This window comes from Oxyura jamaicensis, chromosome 1, assembly GCF_011077185.1.
Source record: "Oxyura jamaicensis isolate SHBP4307 breed ruddy duck chromosome 1, BPBGC_Ojam_1.0, whole genome shotgun sequence".
Taxonomy (NCBI): Eukaryota; Metazoa; Chordata; class Aves; order Anseriformes; family Anatidae; genus Oxyura; species Oxyura jamaicensis.
The window spans coordinates 81,267,157-81,287,900 of NC_048893.1; the positions used below are offsets into that span (position 1 = coordinate 81,267,157).

Sequence of the window (20,744 nt, forward strand, 5' to 3'; positions counted from 1 at the left end):
CCCCTGATGGGGGTCCCCCTGATGGGGGTCCCCCTGATGGGGGTCCCTCCGGGTCGCCCCCTAACCTGAGCAGCAACCGGCGGCTGCAGCAGACCCAGGCGCAGATGGAGGAGGTCAGTAGCGGTGCCTGCTCCCCGCAGGCGGCAGCGGGGGTGTTGCTGGCCAGGGTGCCCAATTCCGGGAGGGGTGCGGGCTGTGGGGGTGTGGATGCTGGAAACGCACAAATAGTCAACGCGAGTACGATGACCAGCCTGTAAAGAGGCCGGAGGAAGAGATGGATTCGTTCTACGATTAAAACTGACCTTTAAAAGCTGCCTAATTCTAGATATGACATCTAAGGAGTAGTCCTGTTAGATTTCTGGTACCTCATCTTACGCATCTATTATGGAAATAAAACTATACAGGATCCAGAGCAACTCCTAATCAGCTGCTTCAAGAGAATAGCTTGTGAGCAGATTCGGCATGTAAAGTGAACCTTGCCTGATTTTACAGGGTCGGTGTCTGTAGTGCGTCTGCTGACACGCAGTAACTCCTTCATGCCTCAATGGGGCAGCAACATGTAGTTAGTGCTAAGCTGTCTCTGCAGTTACCTGGTATTGAGCATATGGTTACTGTGATGGGGGTGTGGTATAGGCTTGATGGACTTGAGAACTTTTAAAAACGGATGAAAGTTGGGTGCTGAGGACGTAGTTCAATTGTACTGAAGCTTTAGCAGAGTGTCTAGAACTCTTTTTCCTAACTTCTAAATAGTCAATGACTTGAAATCTGTTTATCCTGATCTTTTCCTTGTTTCAGGCTTTCGCTTTTTAGTATCTCATGTTGGTTATTGGCTGTGTTACTGCTCTTACACTTGTAACCCACTTTACCATTACTACTACTGTTCTTGCTTCTCCAGGTGGTTGACATAATGCGTGTAAATGTAGATAAGGTGCTGAAACGAGATGAGCAACTGTCAGAGCTTGATGACAGTGCAGATGCACTTCAGGCTGGTGCCTCAGTATTTGAAAGTAGTGCAGCGAAACTCAAAAGGAAGTACTGGTGGAAGAACTGCAAGGTGAGTTTCCTGGTGCCATTATTTCCTTCATGAGAAGGAAATTAGACTGGTGTTCTCTGAGAGAGTAGTTAGGGCTTAATAAATATATCAAATGCTTAGTTATTTCACTGCGGAAAGTCTTAGAGGCTTTTCTGTCCTGTTTTCAGGCTTATGTTCCCTGGTTATCAGGGAAGCGATGAACTTGTCATTTTGTTCTGAGTATTACTGTCTGATAATCTCTCTCTCCAGATGATGATCGTGATGGGAGTGATTTGTGCCATTATGGTGGTGGTGATTGTAAATAAGTATCAAAAAAACCAGGATCAAAGGTGAAGAAGACCCTGCTCCAGAATACTTGAAACTTTTTCTTTTTGACTTACGATCTTTAGGGCCTTGTTTGCGTAAGTAGTAACTTCCTTCCCTGGGAAAGGGAGGTGGTGGTGCTGGAACTCCCACACTTACTGTGGAAATGGTATGACTTACATAGTAAGGAAACAAAGTAGGGCTGGCTATTGTTGTAGAAATGGGGAATCTTGCCTACTTGGTCAAGTAAGTATGAGGGACAGCATCTTGAAGTGGGTGGGTTGGCAAGTACCTTTCCTGGTGAGGGATTTAGATGTCTCCGTGTGACTGTTGGTGTAACTTGCCCTTTTGTTCTTTTTTTTCTTTCCCTACCACTTTGTCCCCAGTCTGTTTCTTTACTTGAATGTAGCCCCTTCAGTCTGTGACCTACTATCCCCTTGCCTGTCTCTTCTTGCCTCTGAATCTTCCCTTCCACCTAGCTTTATTGATTCCTATATTGGTTCTGGTTTATCTTCTATTTAAGATTCTGAAGTGCCCTACTGAGCATGGGTTAGACTCTTCAGCAGCTGTTGCAGCTTTAGGGAGGGTCATCTTAGTGTAAAGGAATGGGAAGCAGGGAAGGAGTGGGGAGCTACTGCTCCTGCTCTTCTGCAGGGGAATTTCTGTGGCTTATTTTGGCTGTTAACTTGTCAACTAGTGCCTGTGTGAACTCTAGCAAAATAAGAATGCCTTAATGCAGTGCCTTTGGGGATGCAGGACTTCATGTAAGGTTCTTGTGTTCTGCATAAAGAATGACAGCGTGACTTCAGCTTTTCGTGAAATTACTGAGATTTCTGAAATTACTGCTAATTTGAGCTGGTTAGCGACTGATCCATCTGACTGAGTTAGATGTAGTCATCTAGATTTCTCTAGCCATACAGAGATGAGCACTTAAGGAAGCAATTTATTCTGCCAATCTTTGTTTTAAGGTGACTTGCTCTCTGAAGGTGGCCCTTTATTATAAAAAAGGGTAGTCTGTATGATTACCTCAGTGAAGTGTAACAGACTGAACACAGTTAATTGAAAGGAGTTTTGTTGCTTTCTGAAGGGCATGTGTGGGCATAAAATCTGCCAGAAGGAACAAATGAACAACAGCAAGGAGTATGGTGTGGCAGGTGGGTGTGTATCAAATATTCCTTTCATCTATGCAGGCACAAGCCAGGACCTTATGGTTTTCTACCAACTTGTAGCTTTCTGGAAGACTTTGAGGTAGTAGTGGAACAGGAGTTTAGCTTTCCAGTGTTACTGTATTGAATGTCAAAGGAAATCTACTACATAATAGATGGAGGTGAAGGAGACCGGAGGTATTCCAAATAAGACTGAGTGAGCCACACAGCTTTCATTAAGAATACCTGTTCTGTTTTGTCTACCAGAAAGCCCTAAGTTTCAGCAGGAGGTAGGAAAATACTGTTAGCTAGGGATTCAAAAGGAAATGCTGCTTTGGGCGTGGGTATTGCATCGGATGCTAGCTTGGCAGCTTCGATCTCTAGAGATGTTGCCCATAAAGCTGAAATCTTCCTACTTGCCGTGGGTTCTTTTGAACTTAGACTTGGGGTGGTTTGTGCTGTAAATAAACTTGTAGTGTGGAGCACTATGGCTTTCTGTAAGCAATCCCCATGTTCCTCAGAAAGAATGAGAGCTGTGAATTGCTTGAATGTGTTGTCAAACTGGGGTTAAATGAGCTGCCCTGTACCTCAGTTTCTGCAGTCCTGTGAGGAGTGTACAGGAAGAACACCTATAGAGTTCCCATATGGGAGTGAAGTACAAAAAGTGGGAGGAGCAGATGCTTTTTGTTGCAGTGGGTGTGCTGGGAAGCCCCTTTCCCCCTCACAAGGTGTCTGAGAAGGGGCTAGATTTTGCACGCTCACTTCCATGCCCAAGCATTTCATTTACGCTGAGTTCATCTCCTTGCAATTCCATCCCTCTCTGCCTTGGGTGAGGGCAGAGTTGAAGATCTGGAGTGATGCAGCCCTCGTCCCTTGAGCACTTTCCTAATTCCCAGTGGAACTGAGGTGTGATGGATGGTCAGAAGTGCATCTGCTGAAGAGGAGCCAGGGCCTGTTTGTACTACGTACTGCTATCATTTAGGGGGTGGGCATACAAGCTTGAGGCCCCCAGACCAGCAGTTCTCTTGAACTCTTCTAAACAAGCCGTTGGTACCCCATTCCTCCTGTTCGTATGGGGGCTGAGGTCCCCTTAGGCTGTCTTTTCCATTTCTTTCTCTTGGATGTTGTATGTTGCTGCTTCTTCTGCTATCTTTCCCCTCCTTTGTGTCTCTGTGCATGGGGGAGGAAAAAAAAATCACCAAGGCCCTCTGAGTAAAAGCGAGGGATTCTGCTGTCCACAGCATTACAGCTAGTCCCGCACGTGCAGTTTATTTCCTCTATAAACATGACTGTAATCTCCTCTGGCATGTTATAGTAATCAGCTCGTACTTTAAACAGTCTCTAAGAAACATAATTCACCACCTTACCACATCTGTCTGGTCTGTCAGTGGGTGGGGAAGGGCTGGGATTCCAAAATGCTTTTTGGAAGAATGTTTTTTTTTTTTTCCTGTCACTTGTATGCTGTACACACACCTGAAGTTCTATCCTTCAGAGCAATGGGCAGTCTTCCATTGCAATGATGCTAGTCAAGCATATAGTTCCAATACCACTGGAACTGACTCAGTGGTAAGTCTGTAACAATACATACAGACTAGCTGGGGTGAGAGGCTTTGCAAGCCACTATTACTTCTTAGCCACTGAATGTCCAGCCATAGTGTGATGTAAGGGGAGATGGACCCCTGAATGGATGTGTTGTTGGTAGTTCCAGCTCCTCAGGCTGCGCTGCCTTTGGGTTTCAATAAGGTACCTTCAGCTCCTTCAGTCCAGAAAATAATTCTTCATGAGGGTTGGAGTAGTGCTGGGACATCTTCAGAATACAAATGAAGAGCTCCAAACGCATGATGCTATTTACAACATATCTTAGAGCATGGTTGGAAAAAGGTAAATGCCCCCTTGTTTTGTTTCACCTGTTTATCTTAAACTCATTAAAAAGAAATGATAGCTCTGTCCAGTGTTGATTTGCCTTAAATGAGGTACATGTGCCCTTCTCTGCCCTTGCTGGTACAAACTTTAAGTTGTAAACAATACTCCCTGTGGTTCCCTTTTCATCAACATATTTTGATCACAATATTTGTCCAGGCTTAGCTTCATCAAATGTGTATCAGAACAATGTATGCTCAGTGGTGAAGTTAAAATAGTGCACTAATCATTCCAAAAAATGAAGCCTTTCTGAGAAAGAAGGGTGTCTGGACTGGCCAGTGAATTGAAGTAGCATGTGCTATCTAAACATCAGTACAGACTGGGCCTGTACAACCTGTGTGAACTAGCTGTGCTACAATTCATAGCAAGTTGTGATGCCTTCCAGTTCTGCATTGTTTTTGTTGAGGGTGGGAAGGACTCTTTTTCATGTGATCTTGTAACACTCACATTTCCAGTTCACTGATGCAGTCTCAAAATCCCTCATCAAACCTAGAGACGTGCTTGCTCTCTAAAGCTGGCCAGCTGATCTGGAGCATAAAGGTGTGGTCTGAACACTGCCTCACTCCCAGTAGTCAGAAAGTTGTCCCAGGGGTTGTGCCCAGCTCATGAGTCATGTTGTGCTGGCTTGCAAGGAGTTACATATCTAACCTATACATAGAATCATTAAGGTTGGAAAAAACCTCTGAGGTCATCTAGTCCAGCTGTCCCCCTACCACCAATGTCACCCACTAAACCATGTCCCTAAGTGCCATGTCCAACCTCTTATTGAACACCTCCAGGGATGCTAATGCCACCCCTTCCCTGATCAACTCATTCCAATGCCTAAGCACTCCTTCTGAGAAGAAATTTCTATTAATTTCCAACTTGGACCTTGCCTGGTGCAATTTGAGGCCATTCCCTCTTGTCCTATTGCCAGTATTTGTGAGAAGAGGCTGACCCTACCTCCTTTCTGTTGCAGTGCCCAAACCAGGAGAGTAAGTGTCATGGTGTCAATAACATCAGATGGCTCCTTCTCTTGTAGTTAATGTACCATGCTTTGTTGGACCTTCTGAGGTGCTATATTTTAAAGCATCTGTGCCTTTGCTACTTCTGATGTTTGGTATCATGGGAAAAACATGGTTTAAATGCACACAAATGCTTTACTGAAGGGTAGTTATTTAAGTGTATAGTTAGAAAATCAAAAATCAAGCTCGGCTTTTAAACATGTAGCTCCCCTATTAGGATGAAGTAAGATGATGGTCTGTAACTCTCAGATTTGATGATGGGGAAGCCTTAGCTGTACTGCTCTGAACTGGTTATGTCTTAAACCTTCATGTTTCTAGATATCCTACGCTTCACTCTGGCCTTTCCTGAGGCTTCCATGCACTGGTCAAAGAAGTAGGCTGCATGCCTGGTAGCTATTATAGCAGTGAGTGTTTGTTTAATCTGGGGAGTAACCAAATGATAGTGGGGAAGACATAAAACCCCTTTATTTTAGAGTAGGAATAGAACATCAACAGTTGTTTAATGGACCTAGCTTTCCTTTGAGGTGGCAGAGGGCCCAGCTCCGAAGTATCTGCTGGGGTTGGAAGCCTTGACTTTAAGAGGAGCATTAATGGGGAAGTACGGAGGGTTTGTTTGTTCTGACTGCTAAGCAAATATTTACAACCTTGTATGTAGATAAGGGATGTAGGTTTCACAGAATAGGCAACTCAGTTGTGTCTGTTGCCCACATGAGTTCAGTCTAGTGTTTTACCGAGGCTCCTTGTAATGTTTTCTCTTGGAAGATGGAGAACTGCAGAACGCAGGAGCTCTCATGAGTGGGTCCCTTCACAAAACTTGTGCTGGTCACAGGCCAAATAAAAGTTGCACTTAGAGAGCCTTCATACTTATATATATTATATTTTTTTTGCCAGGGTTTTTTCAGAACATCCTTACTTCTTTTCCAGGCTTTCAATATGAACAGCTCCTTAGCATCCTTAACTTTGTTTCATAGGCCTACCAAATAGTTGTTGCAGTGGACAAAATGTGTCTCTTCATGTTCTCACCTGCCCATCTTCTCCAAAAGTCCAGTTGTAGATGCATCTTGTGTTCTATTAGTTTTTTGTAGCTGTGCACCAACTTTGAACTCTGACATGGGCTCTCCACAGTGCTTCAACTATCTGAATGCTATTCTTCCTCTTAGAGGTCTAAGGCCCTTCTCAAGCCTCATGCCATTTCCTAGCCTTTACGTGCTCTTGCTTGTAGTTTTCCCAAACTTTCCTTTGTCCAGACATATGTACTTGTGTTGAAAATTCCTCAGCAATGCTTTCCTCCCTAAATGTTGCTGTCTCCCTTGTCCTTTTCCCCAACCTCTCCTGTCACGCGTTTTTAGTTCCCTGTCTTATCACTTCAGATACTCTACACGTTCAAGTTTCTTTGGGTGTTCTGTACAGTCTCATAACTTTTTCCAGCAGTGTGTGGAGTCTCCTCTCATTCTGTTGTCCCCTGGTTTTGTCTTGCACCCTCAGTTCTCAAACCCTTCTTGCTGGACAGGCTGAAGCATTGTTCATCTTCTTCCAATATTACTTTCCATTTCCCTGTATTCAGCCCTGGAGTCTTCTTCTCTGGAGATATCCAGGACCCACCTGGATGTTTTACTGCTCAGTCTACTGTAGGGAACTTGCTTTCAGCAGGGGGGTTGGACTCTATCTCTAGAGGTCCCTTCCAGCCCCTACGATTCTGTGATTCTGTCCACAAAATGATTTTTTCCCTTGCACCTTCCTTCCCCTTCAGGCGCTTGTATTCCTACATCCATACCTCCGCTGTGATGACAGATGCTCCCAGTTTAAAAAGATAACTCGCCTTTCTTCAGTGTCCTATGATGTGCAGTAGTTCCTTGTGTGTTTTCCATGTTCTTCAAATAACTGTGTTGTGCTGCTAACATACTTAGGACTAATGACTCAACTTTCTCCTCTTGTACAAATTCACCACACTGAAAGCTCACTTTTTCCCCTCGCTGACCTACAAATCCATCTGAATGCATGTTTTTCTCAATTTTCTCTTGTATTTCACATATTCTGTGGAACACTCCCATCTTCTGCACTCACATTCCAGTACTACTTGATTTGCCTCTTGTTTAGCCAAACTCATTGCACATCTGTTGAGCTGGTAATTTGTGGTGTTGCCTGCCTAGAGCAAGTATAGGGATGTTCCTGGGAGGATTACCTGATCTCTCCCCGATGGCAATTTTTGTGTTGATCCTCAGGACGAGGTAGGGCTAATCTAATTACCAACCTGTATAACAACTTCATGTTTGTACAGGCTTTTAGTTCTGGATTTACAGCTACCCAATATGGGGTAATCACTTTCTTTGAGTTCATCAGTCGAAGCACATGTTTTAAATTTTACTGCTTTTATAGAAGAGATAATATGGTGCAAGCTTCATCTAGGGAATGCATCACTGTCTTCTAAAGCAGTATTTCTTTAAGAAGTTGAGGAGAATTTAAATACGCTTAAAGTTGTTATGCTTCTGATTAATCTTCCTTTAGTTAACTAAATTATGCATGATGCAGTGGGTTGCATCAATTTTATGGTTATCACAAGGTACTGTGTAATGTGAGGAATCATGCCTTACTCTCTGCATATTCCAGAAAGATCAGGCTCAATGTATGAATCTCTGTACATTTATGGTGTACAGACAATGTTTTGTGTTGCATCTGATCAATCTTCTTAATTTGCAGGTGGCTTTGTGTGTTCAGTGTCACATTTTTGCTCATTCATGTGCTAGTGACTTGCTAAGGCATCAGTCTGTAATACTGAATTCACAACCAAGAACTGAGCTGCAGGTGCAGTATTCTAAATCCTTGTTACCTTTTTCTAGTTTTAGATTGTTTTACTTGTCACCAAAATGTTCTTTTTGTCACTAGAACTAGCTTTTAACTTTACCTCTTGAGCAGTGACCTTTTACAAAACATGACTCCCTTCATTAAAGCAACTTTGGAATTTCATTCTTTCATTACTCTTTTATTTTGTTTACATCCTCCCAAAAGAATGGAGTGGATTTTGTTCACATTTGTAGAAATCATTTTAAAATAATTTGTCAATCAGAGTATAGCATTCATGTCTGTGAGGAAGGAAATCACTGCCGGGATGCAGGAAGTTCATTTAGGTAATCAAGGCAACAGCAGTATAACAGGCATTTTTAACAATTTTTAACATTATCAAAAGGGAAAGTTAGGCAACAGTTTACATACTGTAGTAAAACTCTAGGTTCCCAAGGGTGGTGCATCTACCTTAATTTTTTAAATATCTGAAGTTTTTCTTCTGTTATAACTAACTAGTTTCTAAATTCAAGAGGGTGTTTGCAGTGTGATTGATTACATGGGTCTTTGTCTAAACTATCTGCTTTAATTCTGCTAGCTGTGTTTGTGTCCAGTTGAGTGGATAATCCTGTTTAAGGACATCACCCTTGACACCACATAAAGTGCTGTGTAAACACCATTGCAGCAGCAGTCTGTCTTTAAAAAAAAAAAAAAAAAAAAAGGAGCTTGCTACAAGAAATAAGATGTATGCTCTTATCCTAAGATGCCCAAATAGTTCCTTAGAAGAGGGCTTTCTCCAGGTTAGAGGCAACCTTTGCCCTGGCCTTGCTTATCTATTTGGTCCCTAAAAGCATCTTAGATTAAGGTCTGTAGCACTTCTCCTGTGATTCATAATCCTCAGCAGAGGAGGAGGGCTTCCTCTGGGCCAAGCAGATATAAAGATTAATTCATTCCGAACCCTCTGGCATACAATCAAATGGCTGGATGTACGTGTATATCGTGTTATCACAAGGAAGGAGACTGCTAAACAGCTAAGATCTAACAGTGCTATTGGGTCTGTTTAAAAAGGGAGAGCTTATTCTGCTCTCCCTTTTTGTCCTGACCTGAGAGCAGCTACAAGCTTCAACCACCTCTCTTGAGTGTTGATCCTATGGATTGAGCTGTCAATCCATAGTGGCTGATTGAGCTGAGTGGCTGTCAGCTCTCTCAGGGCTATACAAGCAGCCCCTTCTCTGGGAGAAGAGAGGATGGGCAGCATGGTCTTGGGATCAGAACTGGCCATTGAAAGTTAGGAAAGTGCAACCAGTTTTTACCCTTAGGGAAAGCTTAAGAAGGCTCAGCCTGTTGAAGGAATTACACCTGTGCTGAGACTCCATTTCTGTCCCTTGCCGTACTCCAGAGAAGGCCAGTCACGTGTGCTAAACCTCTTTTAATTAACAACAGATGACAGCTGTGGCAGCATCCTTGTTGCAGAGAAAAGAAAGCATGCATGCATGCACGTGGAGGTGTGCACACAGAAGGACTTTAAGTAAACCAAATTGGTATCTCCCCCATACAAACACAAGGTTGACTGTCATCCCTGGTGATCTGCAGAGCAATATTATTTTGTGAGACTGAAGAATTATCGTACAATAGTGAAAGCGATTAACATAGGCCAACCACAGTGCAGTCCTCTGCTATGATCCAGGCAGAGCATCCCGAAGAGAAAGAAAGGTCCCACAGAGTGACTGCAGCTTCTGGTCTGATTGCCACCTAGCTGAACTGTGGAATCAGCCACTGTCTTACTCGTGACACACCTCACCATCCCTGCTGGGACCGTGTGGTTCCAGGCTGTTGTAAGAAGGCAGCATGGTCACTACAGCCTCAACAGTGAAGCGATGTGGAGCACTGAGTCCCGATGCCTCGTCTTGGAAGGCAGTGTTGTTGTGGCTGTTCGGAGGGGGTGCTGGGGGGGAATGCCGCTGCCGGGAGCGGAACCAGCGGAAGGACAGGATAAAGGTGATGGCAATGAAATCCAGAATCAGTTCTGCAAGCTCCATCACGGACAGGACAGAGGATCCAAACCACAGACTCCACTGATTCCCCAGCTGGGACAACAGAGTTACTACCTGCAAGAGACAGAATGGGCAGTGAGGAGATCATTTGTTGGAGCCTTTTGCATACCTGCCTGCTCCCACTGGTAATATTCCAATGGCACTGTGGGGTTCTTCCCATCTTGCCACAAGTAAGAGATTTTTGAGCCAGCAATGCTGCTGGAATGAATGCCTGCCCATACAGAGGGACATTGTGGTGCAGTGGGTGGACGTGATGGTAAATAAAGTATGTACCGTGAAGGCTGGTGACTCCCCGTTGGTCTTGTAGTTCCATTCCTCAAAAAATATATTCACTTTGGCAACTCCATTCCTGTTAATGAAAGATGGGGCTGAGCAACCCTAAATCTGCAGTCCTTGCATTTCTTCCCTAAGTTTGTTTTCTCTGTCCCGTTCCAACCCTTGTCCTCGTGCATGTACCCCACAGAAGCTTTTCTCCATCTCCACTCTCATTCTGCATGGAAAGCAATCTTTGATACTTATAGTGCACTTCTGAGATGGCACTGCAAACTAGCATCCTAAGGAAGTCCTTCCCAGTCTTCCACTAGCCCTTATTGTGACTTCAAGCCACATGGCAGCAGCCTAAAGCTTTCTATTTTCAGACTAACAGCTGACCACGTTCAGACTCTTCACTTGGATTCCCAGTCTTTGTCAAATTCTAGGTTTATTTCCACTGATTTAAATCCTCTGGCCTTGTCCACAGGTCCATGCACTTTATCTTCCTATCAGCGATTTAATCTAAACTGTGACCACCCTGCCCACCCCCCCATCCACTAGGACTACTTCTGTTTTTGATAAAACCTCCGTTAAGGTTAAGGGTCTCTCACCTCTTGGATGTGATATTATATTTGTTCTGTTGTGAAAGCATGTAAAAAACCCAATCCTGAAATGAAAGTGCAATAAATTGTGTTATATGACCGCAGTCACTGCTTGTAGGTTTAGAACCAGTTGAGGAAGGACTAAACTGGAGTTCAGAGCAGCGCTGCAGAGCCAGAAAACCATCTCCTTACCTCTGAGACAGCAGAAGGCCAGCGAGAGTATCCAGCTGAGAGCTGGTATTCTGTCATTCTGTAAGGCAAGACGCTGTGTTAGCTGTTGAAGCCTTGAGAGCCACAAGGCAAGGCCTCTCAATCCCCAGGCACACCTGGAAGCTCCCTCCCATATTGAAATTCTGCCCACTTCCCACTGAGCTTCTGTGCAGTCTTCAGCAGCTCACCCCAGAGCTGACACTGATGCTCCTCAGCCGTTTTGGCTTCCCGATGGGAGAAATACCATTTAGGTTTGCGCTTTGGCTATTGACTCAATCTTTTGCCCTCATCAGTGAATGCTTTCCAACGCCTCCAGGAGTACAGAGTTGCCAGTCTGACTGACAAACTTACTTGCAAGGCTTCCGACACTTGTGGAAACAGCCCAGCACATCAGCTTTGAATTCAGCCAGGAGTTTGTAATAGCAGTAGCCTAAGCAGCAGAGAAAGTAAATGCAGATAACTTCACAGTACGTATATATATATATATATATAAAGTATTGTACAAGGGGAATCCAAAGAAAGCTTCCCTCCACAGTCCAAGGGAAGAGTGTCTTTCGGATTTCCCACACCAGAAAGTCAGGAAGCTCAGTGCAAGAGAGTTACTGGGACATGAGGTGAACCAAACAGGTTCAGGTGGGTGTGAGGTTTACTATATAATTCCTCCTGTCCCGTGAATACTTACCCCATGCTACGTGCTTAGTGTAGTCACAATATTCTGCTCCGGCGGGTAAGGGATAGAAATAATATGCACAGCTACAGCGGTTTACCATGTTGAGCTGAAAGCAGGAACGAATGCAGACCTGGAAGGCATGTGATGTGGGGAAAGTTGAACAAGGAAACCGAAGCCGTTGTAGCCTGTATCACATCATCCTATTAACAGTGCCCATGGACAAGCATGACTGTTACAGGACTGAAGCATTCCAGGAAAACAGGGAAGCAAGCTGGCATGGAAGCAGTGATCAAGCATTACCTGCTCAGTGTAGCGGGATGAGTACAGGTTTTGCACTGGCACATCACTGCCATCCTCTGTGCAATCGCTGTAACTGCCCCCAAGGCGCATGGTCATCTCCTAGAATATCAAACAGTCATTTCACAAAACAACTGGTACTTTGCTGTCCTCTTCTACACTTCCATGCTTGTTCATCAGAACCTGCCTCCTTATGCTTAGTTCTGGATACCAGCACCTCCTGCTTTCCTCCATTTCATTGTTCTCCCATAAACTGCAACCAAATGCTCTCATCTAGTCCAGTAAACTGCTGTTCTTCCCCTCCCTTCACTCCAGGTGATTAATCCCCTCCCTTAAATACATACAGAGTCCCTGACAACCCATCTGTATCTATCCAAGATAAACCTCCCACACTGCAGCCTGTATCCTCACATCCACAGCTCTCACCCCTGCTGCTGCCTCCTCACCTTTCTCATGCTGATGGAGGTCTCAATACCTGGACGCACATTGAAGCCCCCATCATCCATGAAGGCTGGCTCATTCTGGTCGTGGACCATGACCCTGGCTCCTGTCACCGTGGACAACAGAGGGATGAAATCGTTCTGCTCAGTGCGCACCACCAGAGAGAGACCTGAGGACGCATCAAAGAATACGGGAGGTCATCATGTGGGAAAGGAGAGGGAGCAGGATTATTAAATCTGTGTCAGTAAGAGGTAAAGGAAGAGAAACATCACCCTGGACTGAACCTAAGCTGGGCAGAAATGGGAGGGTGGCTGGAGAGAGGCCAGAGAATAGGATCCTGGAGAGGCCAGAGGAAACTGTTTTTTTTAATTGTGGCTTGGAAAAGGCAAACCTGGGAAAAGAGAGAGATTTAGAGTTGGACAGAAGAAAAAGATTGAGGATTGGCTCTAGAGTGGCTTAAGGGAGGCTAGGAACACATACAGGTCAGCTGCTGGAAATGGTAAGTGGGGAAGGAGGAGATCAAGACTAAGCTCTCAGAGCTCAATAGGGAACTTCAGTAAGGGCCAGTGCAAGTCCAGAGAGCAATGAATGTAAGGATCAAGCACTGATGGGGGAAAGAAAGTCCAGTGGGGCAGCAGTGAAGGGCAGCCATGTCCATGATACAGCCATCTCCATACAGGTCAAAACAGAGCTTGGATGAGACAGAGCAGGGCTGCGATATGCCACCACCAAGGTAAGCAAAGCTGGTTGTCCATATCTCCTCCAGCCTGCCAGACAACCCTCCGTGGGGAGAACAACCACGCTGTGTCACCAAGAAGTGCCTCTCACCGTTACTGATCCCAGGCAGAGAGGATGTCCACAGGCTGCTGCTGTTGTCGTTGAAGGTATAGCAGTTCCCATACAAGGGATGGTGGAAGTGGGTATAATTCCTGTGATGGGAACAGAAATACTCACGGGTTGAGAAGAGCTGTGAGACAACAAGGAAAGACTTTCTGAAAGGAACATTTATCTTTTCCACCTGCACAGAGGGGCTTGGAGCAGATGGGCAGTGTTTGTTATGTAAACTAACCTGAACAGGGGTAGACAATCAAAATGTGCTATAAAAAATGTCCTCAAGCTGGACAGGCTTTTACAATTTTTTTTAATACCATGAGCACTCATTAGCCCAGATGGGTTTTAGCAGTACTAGCAATTACTATATTCTTAATACTGACAAAGCTCTAGCTCTCTGTACCCCTTTTCTTCCCTTGCTGATGGGTTTCATTTCACTGCCTCTTTGGGGCTTCTGGACCATAATGGCAGGAGAGGAGTGTGATATTGTTTTTACTGTCTTTGAGTAACAACCTTCTCTTCTCCTCCTCCTGTATGTGGGCTGAAACATACCACTTCACGACTGCACGTCACCCTCAGCATAGACATCAGACTCCTCGATTGTACATCTGGGGTTTGTCCCAGTATAGTTTGTGTGAAATCCAAGAGAAGAAGAGAAACCATCCCCTGAAGTCCATAGCTTCAGGTGACAGTAACTGTGACTCTGATGAGCACAACCCACGAGAAAGACTCAAGAGGTATCACTTGAGACAACGGGACCTGGACAAAGACAATCCCACCTTGGGAAATAAGTTATCTATCTGGGTTTCTTGAATTCCTTGGACCCAGGCACAAAATCCAGTTGTCCTTAGGAATACACGGTGGGATGTTTCCACCACTTACGCCTTGTCACATGTTGCTTCATTGAAGCGGCAAGCGTAAATGAAATTCTCGAAGTCAGACTCATCCAGGGCTTTCGCATCAGGCACCTGCGCCAGGATGTTGATGTAGTGAAAGCTGTACCATTCCCGCACTGCATCCACCCCTGAGGAGTACACCTGATGGAAACAATCCTTGTTGTTCTCACTGCACTGTAAAAAGAGAAGGAAAAAAAAAACAGCTGTGTCAGGGAAGTCTTGTCCATGAGGAAGTGGCTGTGCTCCCTCAGCACAGCTGGGAAATGAAGCAGAGTGAGCAGAAGAGCTCTCTAGGGCTGCTGCGCTCAACAAAAAGGCAATCGATAGCATGGGGAAAAGCTATCCCAGGGCTGCTCCTCGGTGGAATTTAAACACCAGGTCAATGGGCATGGCTGAGTGAGAGACAGCAAATTGTAGTGAGGTATGAATCTGCTGCACTTAAAACCTATGTGGTATAAAACCAGAAGCTTTAAATTCTAGCATGGGGAGTCCTTCTTTCAGGGTGTGTCCAGAGAAATAGGTGATCCCTTGAGAGCTCCAGACAACTGGCAAACAATTAGCTTCAGTCCTTCGGTGCCTTTTAAAATGCAAACACAGATACCCTAGGGCGAAGGAGATGCTGCCCAGGAGCAAATATGACCTGACCACATTTCACATGGCCCCCAGCCATACAGTACTGTCCCCTTGACTACTGTTGAGCAACACTGTGGTTGATGTTAATAAATGGCTCTAAAAGACTGATGTAGCCTTCAGGAAGGACAAGGTTTCCCTGCCCTACCTAGGAAAAAATGGGCAAGTCTCCTGTGGCCCACATGACCAGGGACAGGACTCAGGGAGCAGCAATATGTTTAGCAAAGGCTTCAGCTCTACCTTTATCTGTCATTAACAAAAGCCAGTCACAAAAACCCATCTATATGGGGAAGGGCGTGACCAAGCGTCTAACAAGACGGAAGTGCCTCGACGGAGACTGGAGTGGGTAGGACAGAATATATCTTGGGATCTCACCAGAATAAAGCCAATTTTCCAGTCATTCTTGTCCACCGAGGGGCTGTTCTCTGGGAAGCTGACCAAGTTATCACGCTTCTGCCTTCTCAGCGGGTGGCGCTGAACGTGATGGAGCAGGCTCCTTGAGGTGCGCTTTCGTGTGGACGCCGTTGACCAGTCACTCCGTGCCAGAGACATATTGTAGTCATAAAGGTCCAGCAGTGTTTGGTGGGTGATTTGGTCCAGCTCATCCAGCTTCTTCCGGATGGCACTGTATCTATACAAGGGGAGAGAGGAGCCTGCAGGTTTAGGGCTGGACACACACAAACGACTCTGAGTTTGATGTGTGGCAAAAAAAAAAAAAAAAAAAAAAAAAAAGTTTGCTGGGGTGGTTTGGGTCATTCCTGCTGACAGCTGAAAATCCATCACCTTTGCTGGAGGCCACCATTCCTTTTAGGAGATAAGGAAATGCATCTGCTTCTGCCCTGTGGCAGTTTACAGTGCAGCCACTAACATACAGCACTAAGTAGAGCACCTTAAACTCACACAGTTTACCGTGAATGCCCTGAAGCAGCAGAGACCTACCAGAAGTGTCCCTTCCACCTGCACTCCTGCTGACGGGGACACTCAAGGACCACGAGGAGAATACAAGTACATGCTTTTATCCTACGCCTGCAAAAGTAGAGGCAGTTGACATCTCTGGGAGACTATTTCCTACCTGTATGGATTGAGGGTGCAAAGCGTCACAGCAGGGAAAGTCAGCCTGTCGGAGTTAAGGTTGAGGTTGAGGTTGACAGGGTAGCTGAAGTACTCCCTGTAGAGGATCCCAAACTGCCAGTACATCAAGCCGAAGGTGAGAAAGAAGAGAACGGACCAGAAGGCTGTCTTCATCTTATTCTTTTTGGAGCACACCAGGCGGATAGCTCCGTGGATGGTTGTGTTGCTGCAGAAGAACTGGAAGAGCTCCTGGTAGGAGCCGTAGAACTCGATGAGGCCCTCCCGCTCATCTTCTTTGTGCTGCTGCTCCGCTTCCTGCTTGCACTGCCTCGTCTTCTCCCCTTCTGGCATCTTCCCCGTCTTCACAGACCCAGCCTAGAGCACAAAGTAAGCCCGAGCTGGTGGTACCCCTGCAAGACAACGCCGGGAAGCCACACTCTGTGCCAAACCCGGCCCCGCATCACCGCCAGCCCCGACCCTCGCTGCTTTCCTCCCCGACCCCACCAGGGCTGCGGGTCCCCAGCCCCACACCCCGCAGACGGTCCCCGATGGCCCTCCCGCACCTTCCCCCCCATCCCCTCCCGCAGCCTCCCGGCACCTGCGGCGCCGTGCCCATGGCGGGGCCGTCCCGCACCGACGGCGGGGGCTGGGAACGGGGCCGGGGCCGGGTCGCTCTCCCCCAGCGCTGCCGCCCGGCGCTGCCGGCGCGCCCGCAGCCTCCCCGGCTGGGCTGGGACTGGTTCCTTTCCAGTTGGAGCCGGCACCCCGCCCGGCTCCTGCCCTGCCAGCCTCTCCCCGCCCACCCCTCCTTCCCCTTCCCCCCCCTGCGCCGCTCCCGGGGAAGAAAAGCCTCTTTAAACTCTCAAGTGTCCGCGGCCGGCCCGAGGGGGTCACCTTGGCGGCGCCGTCGGGCGGCGGGGCGATGTCGCCGGGACCCCGCTGTGCTCGCAGGACCCCTCCGGTCCCCCCATTTCGGAGCCAGCAGCCCTGCCCCGGGCAGGTAGGGCCCAAGGGAACGGCGTGTCCCCACCCGCACCTCCCTCCCCCCGCGCCGCCGCCGTCGGGGACACGGCGTCCCGGCGAGGGGAGGTGATGCAGAAAGCGAGCTGGCATTGCTCGTCCCGAGGGCGTGGGGACAGCAGAAGGCAGGAGGCAGGGCCCCCGTGCAGGGGGGGCGGCGGGACGGTCCCCGGGGAGAGGGGCAGGCCCGTCGGGGCTCCGCGGTGGTCCTCGAGGGGGGCCCTCCCGCACGGCCGGGCTCCTTCGCTCCTCAGCGCCCCGGGGCTGGTGCGAGGCTCTAAGCACCGGATTTCGCCAAGCAAAGGTGGCTAGAGAGTTTGGGGTGAATTTTGACCGAGGGCTGGGGCGGAGAAGGCTCGCGGGGGCTAGGCGATACGCTTGAGTTAGCATCGCCTTTGCCGGTTCATTAACTGAAGAAATCTCTCGTATCCAGAACGAGCTGGCCCAGCCATTGCTGGCAACGTGTTTCACTAAGCCGCGCTTGGGAAATGGAGGCCTCTCGTTGTTACCTAACACCTTTGCAGAGTTTCCTCAGACCATGGAAATGACCACCCGTAAACAAACGTGCTTGGGAATCCCCAAAGACTTACTGCCTTTGTAACAGCGGAACCGCTTTCCCAATAATTTCTGCAAATTACTTTCTCCCAATCTAGCACTGTTTTGAAGTTTTCACTTCTTTCTCTCCTTTCTTCAGATCAGTCCTTGTTCCAATATATCTCTCACAGTTCCTGAATTTTGATCCTCATTGAAGTGAGCAGCAGTTTGGTTGGTGACACAGCCACTTATACCTCTTCAAGCTGCAAAATATCAGGCTTGAAAACGGCACGGAGTACACTTCTGAGCCTGGCAATAAAGTGACAGCATGCCAGAAGCAACCTCGTGACAGCTTCTTACAAACCTACAACCACTGCTAAGAGCTTTCCCCTAGCTCCATCAGGTGTCAAAAAACCAAAAGCATATATATATATATATTTCTGACACTGTAAACTTTATTATACCAAGCAATTTGTTTTGAACTTTTATCATTAGAAAAATTAGTTGCAAAGAGTGGGAAGGATGGGGGGAAATGAACAAATATTGTTCTCAAATGCCTATTACAAAGCAGCTTCCTTAGAGCGTTACAAATACCTTTCTGGATCAGACTGACGGTCTGTTCTGCTCAATATCCCATCTCTAGCAGTGCCAATAGGCGATGACATTTAGGAGAAGGATGTGAGCTCTTCTCTCTTGTGCCGTTTGTGTGATTTATGCACTCAGATACACTGGGAGAGTCCCCAGAGAGGCACATCAGCATTTTGATACAGCTTTGTACACTCCCTTAAATGACATGAACATAAACAGACATGTAACAGTTACAGAACATCAGCAGTTAAATCACCAGTGTAACCTCTGGAGCTATAATCCAGTAGCCTCATAGAGTGTTTATAACTTGTTTGGTTTGCGTTATCATAATTTCCTGAAATTACACTCATTTACACTAACGGACCGTCCTCTAAAACTGCATCAGTCTTGCTGGAATTGTGCCATAAATACAAAACAAACAAACAAACAGAAATGTAAACAATGCCTCTGAAATGCCCATTTTATGCTAATTTAAGTTAATGGCACTCGCAAAACAACTATATCCCAGTTTGGCAGAGCTGATAATTGGGTATTCTGTCATTTCCACAGTAGTTAATAGCATTTTAAACTATCTTTGATTGATCATTGCAATTGAGTTCAGAAACACAGGACAGGAAGTCCCAGAAACTTTTTGCTGGCTGGTAAGTGACATTTAAAAATTGTATTTTGACTTGAAAAAAAAAATAAGTCAAACATCTGGACTGATTTGCTGACTTCAAATGACAGCCTAAAGCAGTTTTCTCAGCAGGTCTGTCATAGCACACAAACATGAGGTTGCTTGGGAGAACTTTTGGTCTTTGCCAGTTTGGACAAAAATAACAACTAATTAGAGCATGGGTGTATGTGTTGTAAGTTCTTCATTTATATATGCATAAATTACATACATCATATATCTATGCTCCTCAATACACACATACACATCTAGATACATTTATTTTTCTGGAGACTTTTTCATATATTGTATTTTCTTCTAAAGAATTAAAAAACGACAACAACAACTCTTGTTGGCTCTTGCAGTTTCTAGTTGCTCTCAGCTGTGATTGAAGCAATTCTCTTTCCCCTGTCTCATGCTGGTGAAAAGCTCCGGTCACCAGATGTTACCCACTGCTGTGGCACACCTCAGAGCACTGCAGGAGGACTCAGGCTCAGCAGTTGCAGGGTGAATGATCCAAGTTTTCCACTAGGATGAATGATCTTCCGTCAAGCATTACAAATTCTTTCTGGAAATTTTGATTCATCATGTATCTTTGACCTCTACCAAAGTGTTGAATCCAAGGAGCTTTGTAATGAGAAGATCCTTTTCCTTCAGGTGTTTGACTCTAGGTTCTTCCCCGCTGAAATGTGAAGCACGCTGTTGTTGTGGACAGTGCTTCTGAATATTACATCTTCAGAAGCTGAATGCACGATTGCTTTTTATAGCTACTGAGAAACCTTTGAGTAAACATGAATCATTTTTTATGGCATCAAATTTGAAATGTTTCCTTATCAGGTGTGTCTCCCAGCTGCCCAGGTAAGAATGTGATAATGATCTGTAATGCACACAGATTTTTAAAATAAGACAAACTTTTTGTTATGCAATGCACTGCTACTGTGGTGGGAGAAAAAGAAAGGCTCTCTCTACAGTACTTCATCTATACCCACTTGATATGCATTGCAGCTGTAACAAATTATACACATTTTTGAACGACTTGAAAGTCCTTTGATCATTTTAGTTCTTTTGTATAAGTATATATAAAACAGTGTCACACAATGCTTTTCCTTCCGCTGCAAGGTAGAAGCCATCAATTATTTCTAGATCGTTTCTGCATTATCTACAGCTGATTATATATTTCTGCATTAAAACTAGTAACCCAAAATGTCAAGGAGTAGCAGTACAGATGATGCTATAAGTTTAACCGAAGCATCTGACTGAAGAAACAGCAGCCTAGTAGCTGGTAAAGATGGTCAGATGTGAGGCTACACTTCGTACTGCTGTTGCTTTTCAGGAAGGAATTATTTACCCAGGATCCATGGAATCACTTGAAGCAGAAGTGGTGATTTTTAAAGAGAATCATTATGAAACAGCCAGCAGGGATTTGCAAACCAGTCTAATGGGCTGTTGAGTGCCTTCTTCCTGGCTACTAATGCAATCTTGCTAGCTGGCAGTGGTATCTGTCCCAAAAAAGTGCTAGTACCAAAGGCAGCAGGAGCATGTCCACGTACTGACTCCCACACCTTTGTGTCCTGAGGAGGCTCCTTTTCAGTGTGTTTATTCATTTTGACTTTCTAGGAACAGAGTGGCTGCAGAGAGCAATTCTGTTGATGCAAAAGGTAGACTTGTGGGAAAACTGAATCAGTGAGCATTATGCCCTTCTCTCAGAATGAAAGGTGAGAGACTGTAGAGTAGAGATCATGGAAATATTATTGTAGGTCTGAGAAAATCTTGCTGGAAACTCTGTGGAAGGAGGTGCGCCTCTCTTCCTAGG

At 45.9% G+C, this 20,744-nt stretch overlaps 2 protein-coding genes and 1 long non-coding RNA gene across 5 annotated transcripts in view; 2 read left to right on the forward strand and 1 right to left on the reverse strand.

Moving 5' to 3' along the window:
- VAMP1 (vesicle associated membrane protein 1) overlaps window positions 1–3,847 on the forward strand; it is a 3,929-nt gene extending 82 nt beyond the window's left edge. Inside the window, exons 2-5 of one of the 2 annotated variants that reach the window (XM_035314252.1) lie at window positions 30–113; window positions 896–1,054; window positions 1,283–1,334; window positions 1,723–3,847. In XM_035314252.1, coding sequence (XP_035170143.1) covers window positions 30–113; window positions 896–1,054; window positions 1,283–1,334; window positions 1,723–1,739 — 312 coding nt within the window. In that variant the 3' untranslated portion in view covers window positions 1,740–3,847. The other variant, XM_035314246.1, reaches the window with a different exon arrangement.
- Window positions 3,848–9,597: 5,750 nt separating this feature from the next.
- SCNN1A (sodium channel epithelial 1 subunit alpha) lies at window positions 9,598–17,137 on the reverse strand. Of its 2 annotated transcripts, none has more exons than XM_035314279.1 (13): window positions 17,032–17,137; window positions 16,139–16,512; window positions 15,442–15,697; window positions 14,423–14,610; window positions 13,538–13,638; window positions 12,715–12,878; window positions 12,272–12,370; window positions 11,984–12,101; window positions 11,653–11,731; window positions 11,284–11,341; window positions 11,101–11,156; window positions 10,511–10,586; window positions 9,598–10,291 (listed from the first exon to the last, which is right to left on the reverse strand). In XM_035314279.1, exons 2-13 carry the CDS (start codon window positions 16,486–16,488, stop codon window positions 9,965–9,967), a joined length of 1,872 nt encoding a protein of 623 aa, XP_035170170.1. In that variant the 5' UTR covers window positions 16,489–16,512; window positions 17,032–17,137; the 3' UTR covers window positions 9,598–9,964. The 2 variants fall into 2 exon arrangements, with proteins under 2 accessions (XP_035170170.1, XP_035170163.1); XM_035314272.1 differs by lacking the exon at window positions 17,032–17,137 and adding an exon at window positions 16,736–16,879.
- LOC118159732 lies at window positions 16,999–18,158 on the forward strand. Its single transcript, XR_004747224.1, has 2 exons — window positions 16,999–17,137; window positions 17,852–18,158. It is a non-coding gene; the product is annotated as an uncharacterized LOC118159732 (long non-coding RNA).
- The last annotated feature ends 2,586 nt before the right edge of the window (window positions 18,159–20,744 follow it).

What these genes read in the sequence shown, in the direction of transcription:
- SCNN1A (XM_035314272.1), bottom strand. An exon ending in GGAAAATTGGCTTTATTCTG is followed by an intron (nt 14,611 to 15,441) that starts GTGAGATCCCAA and finishes CTCTTTTTACAG; the next exon opens with TGCAGTGAGAACAACAAGGA. An exon ending in TATAATATCACATCCAAGAG is followed by an intron (nt 10,587 to 11,100) that starts GTGAGAGACCCT and finishes TTTCATTAACAG; the next exon opens with GAATGGAGTTGCCAAAGTGA.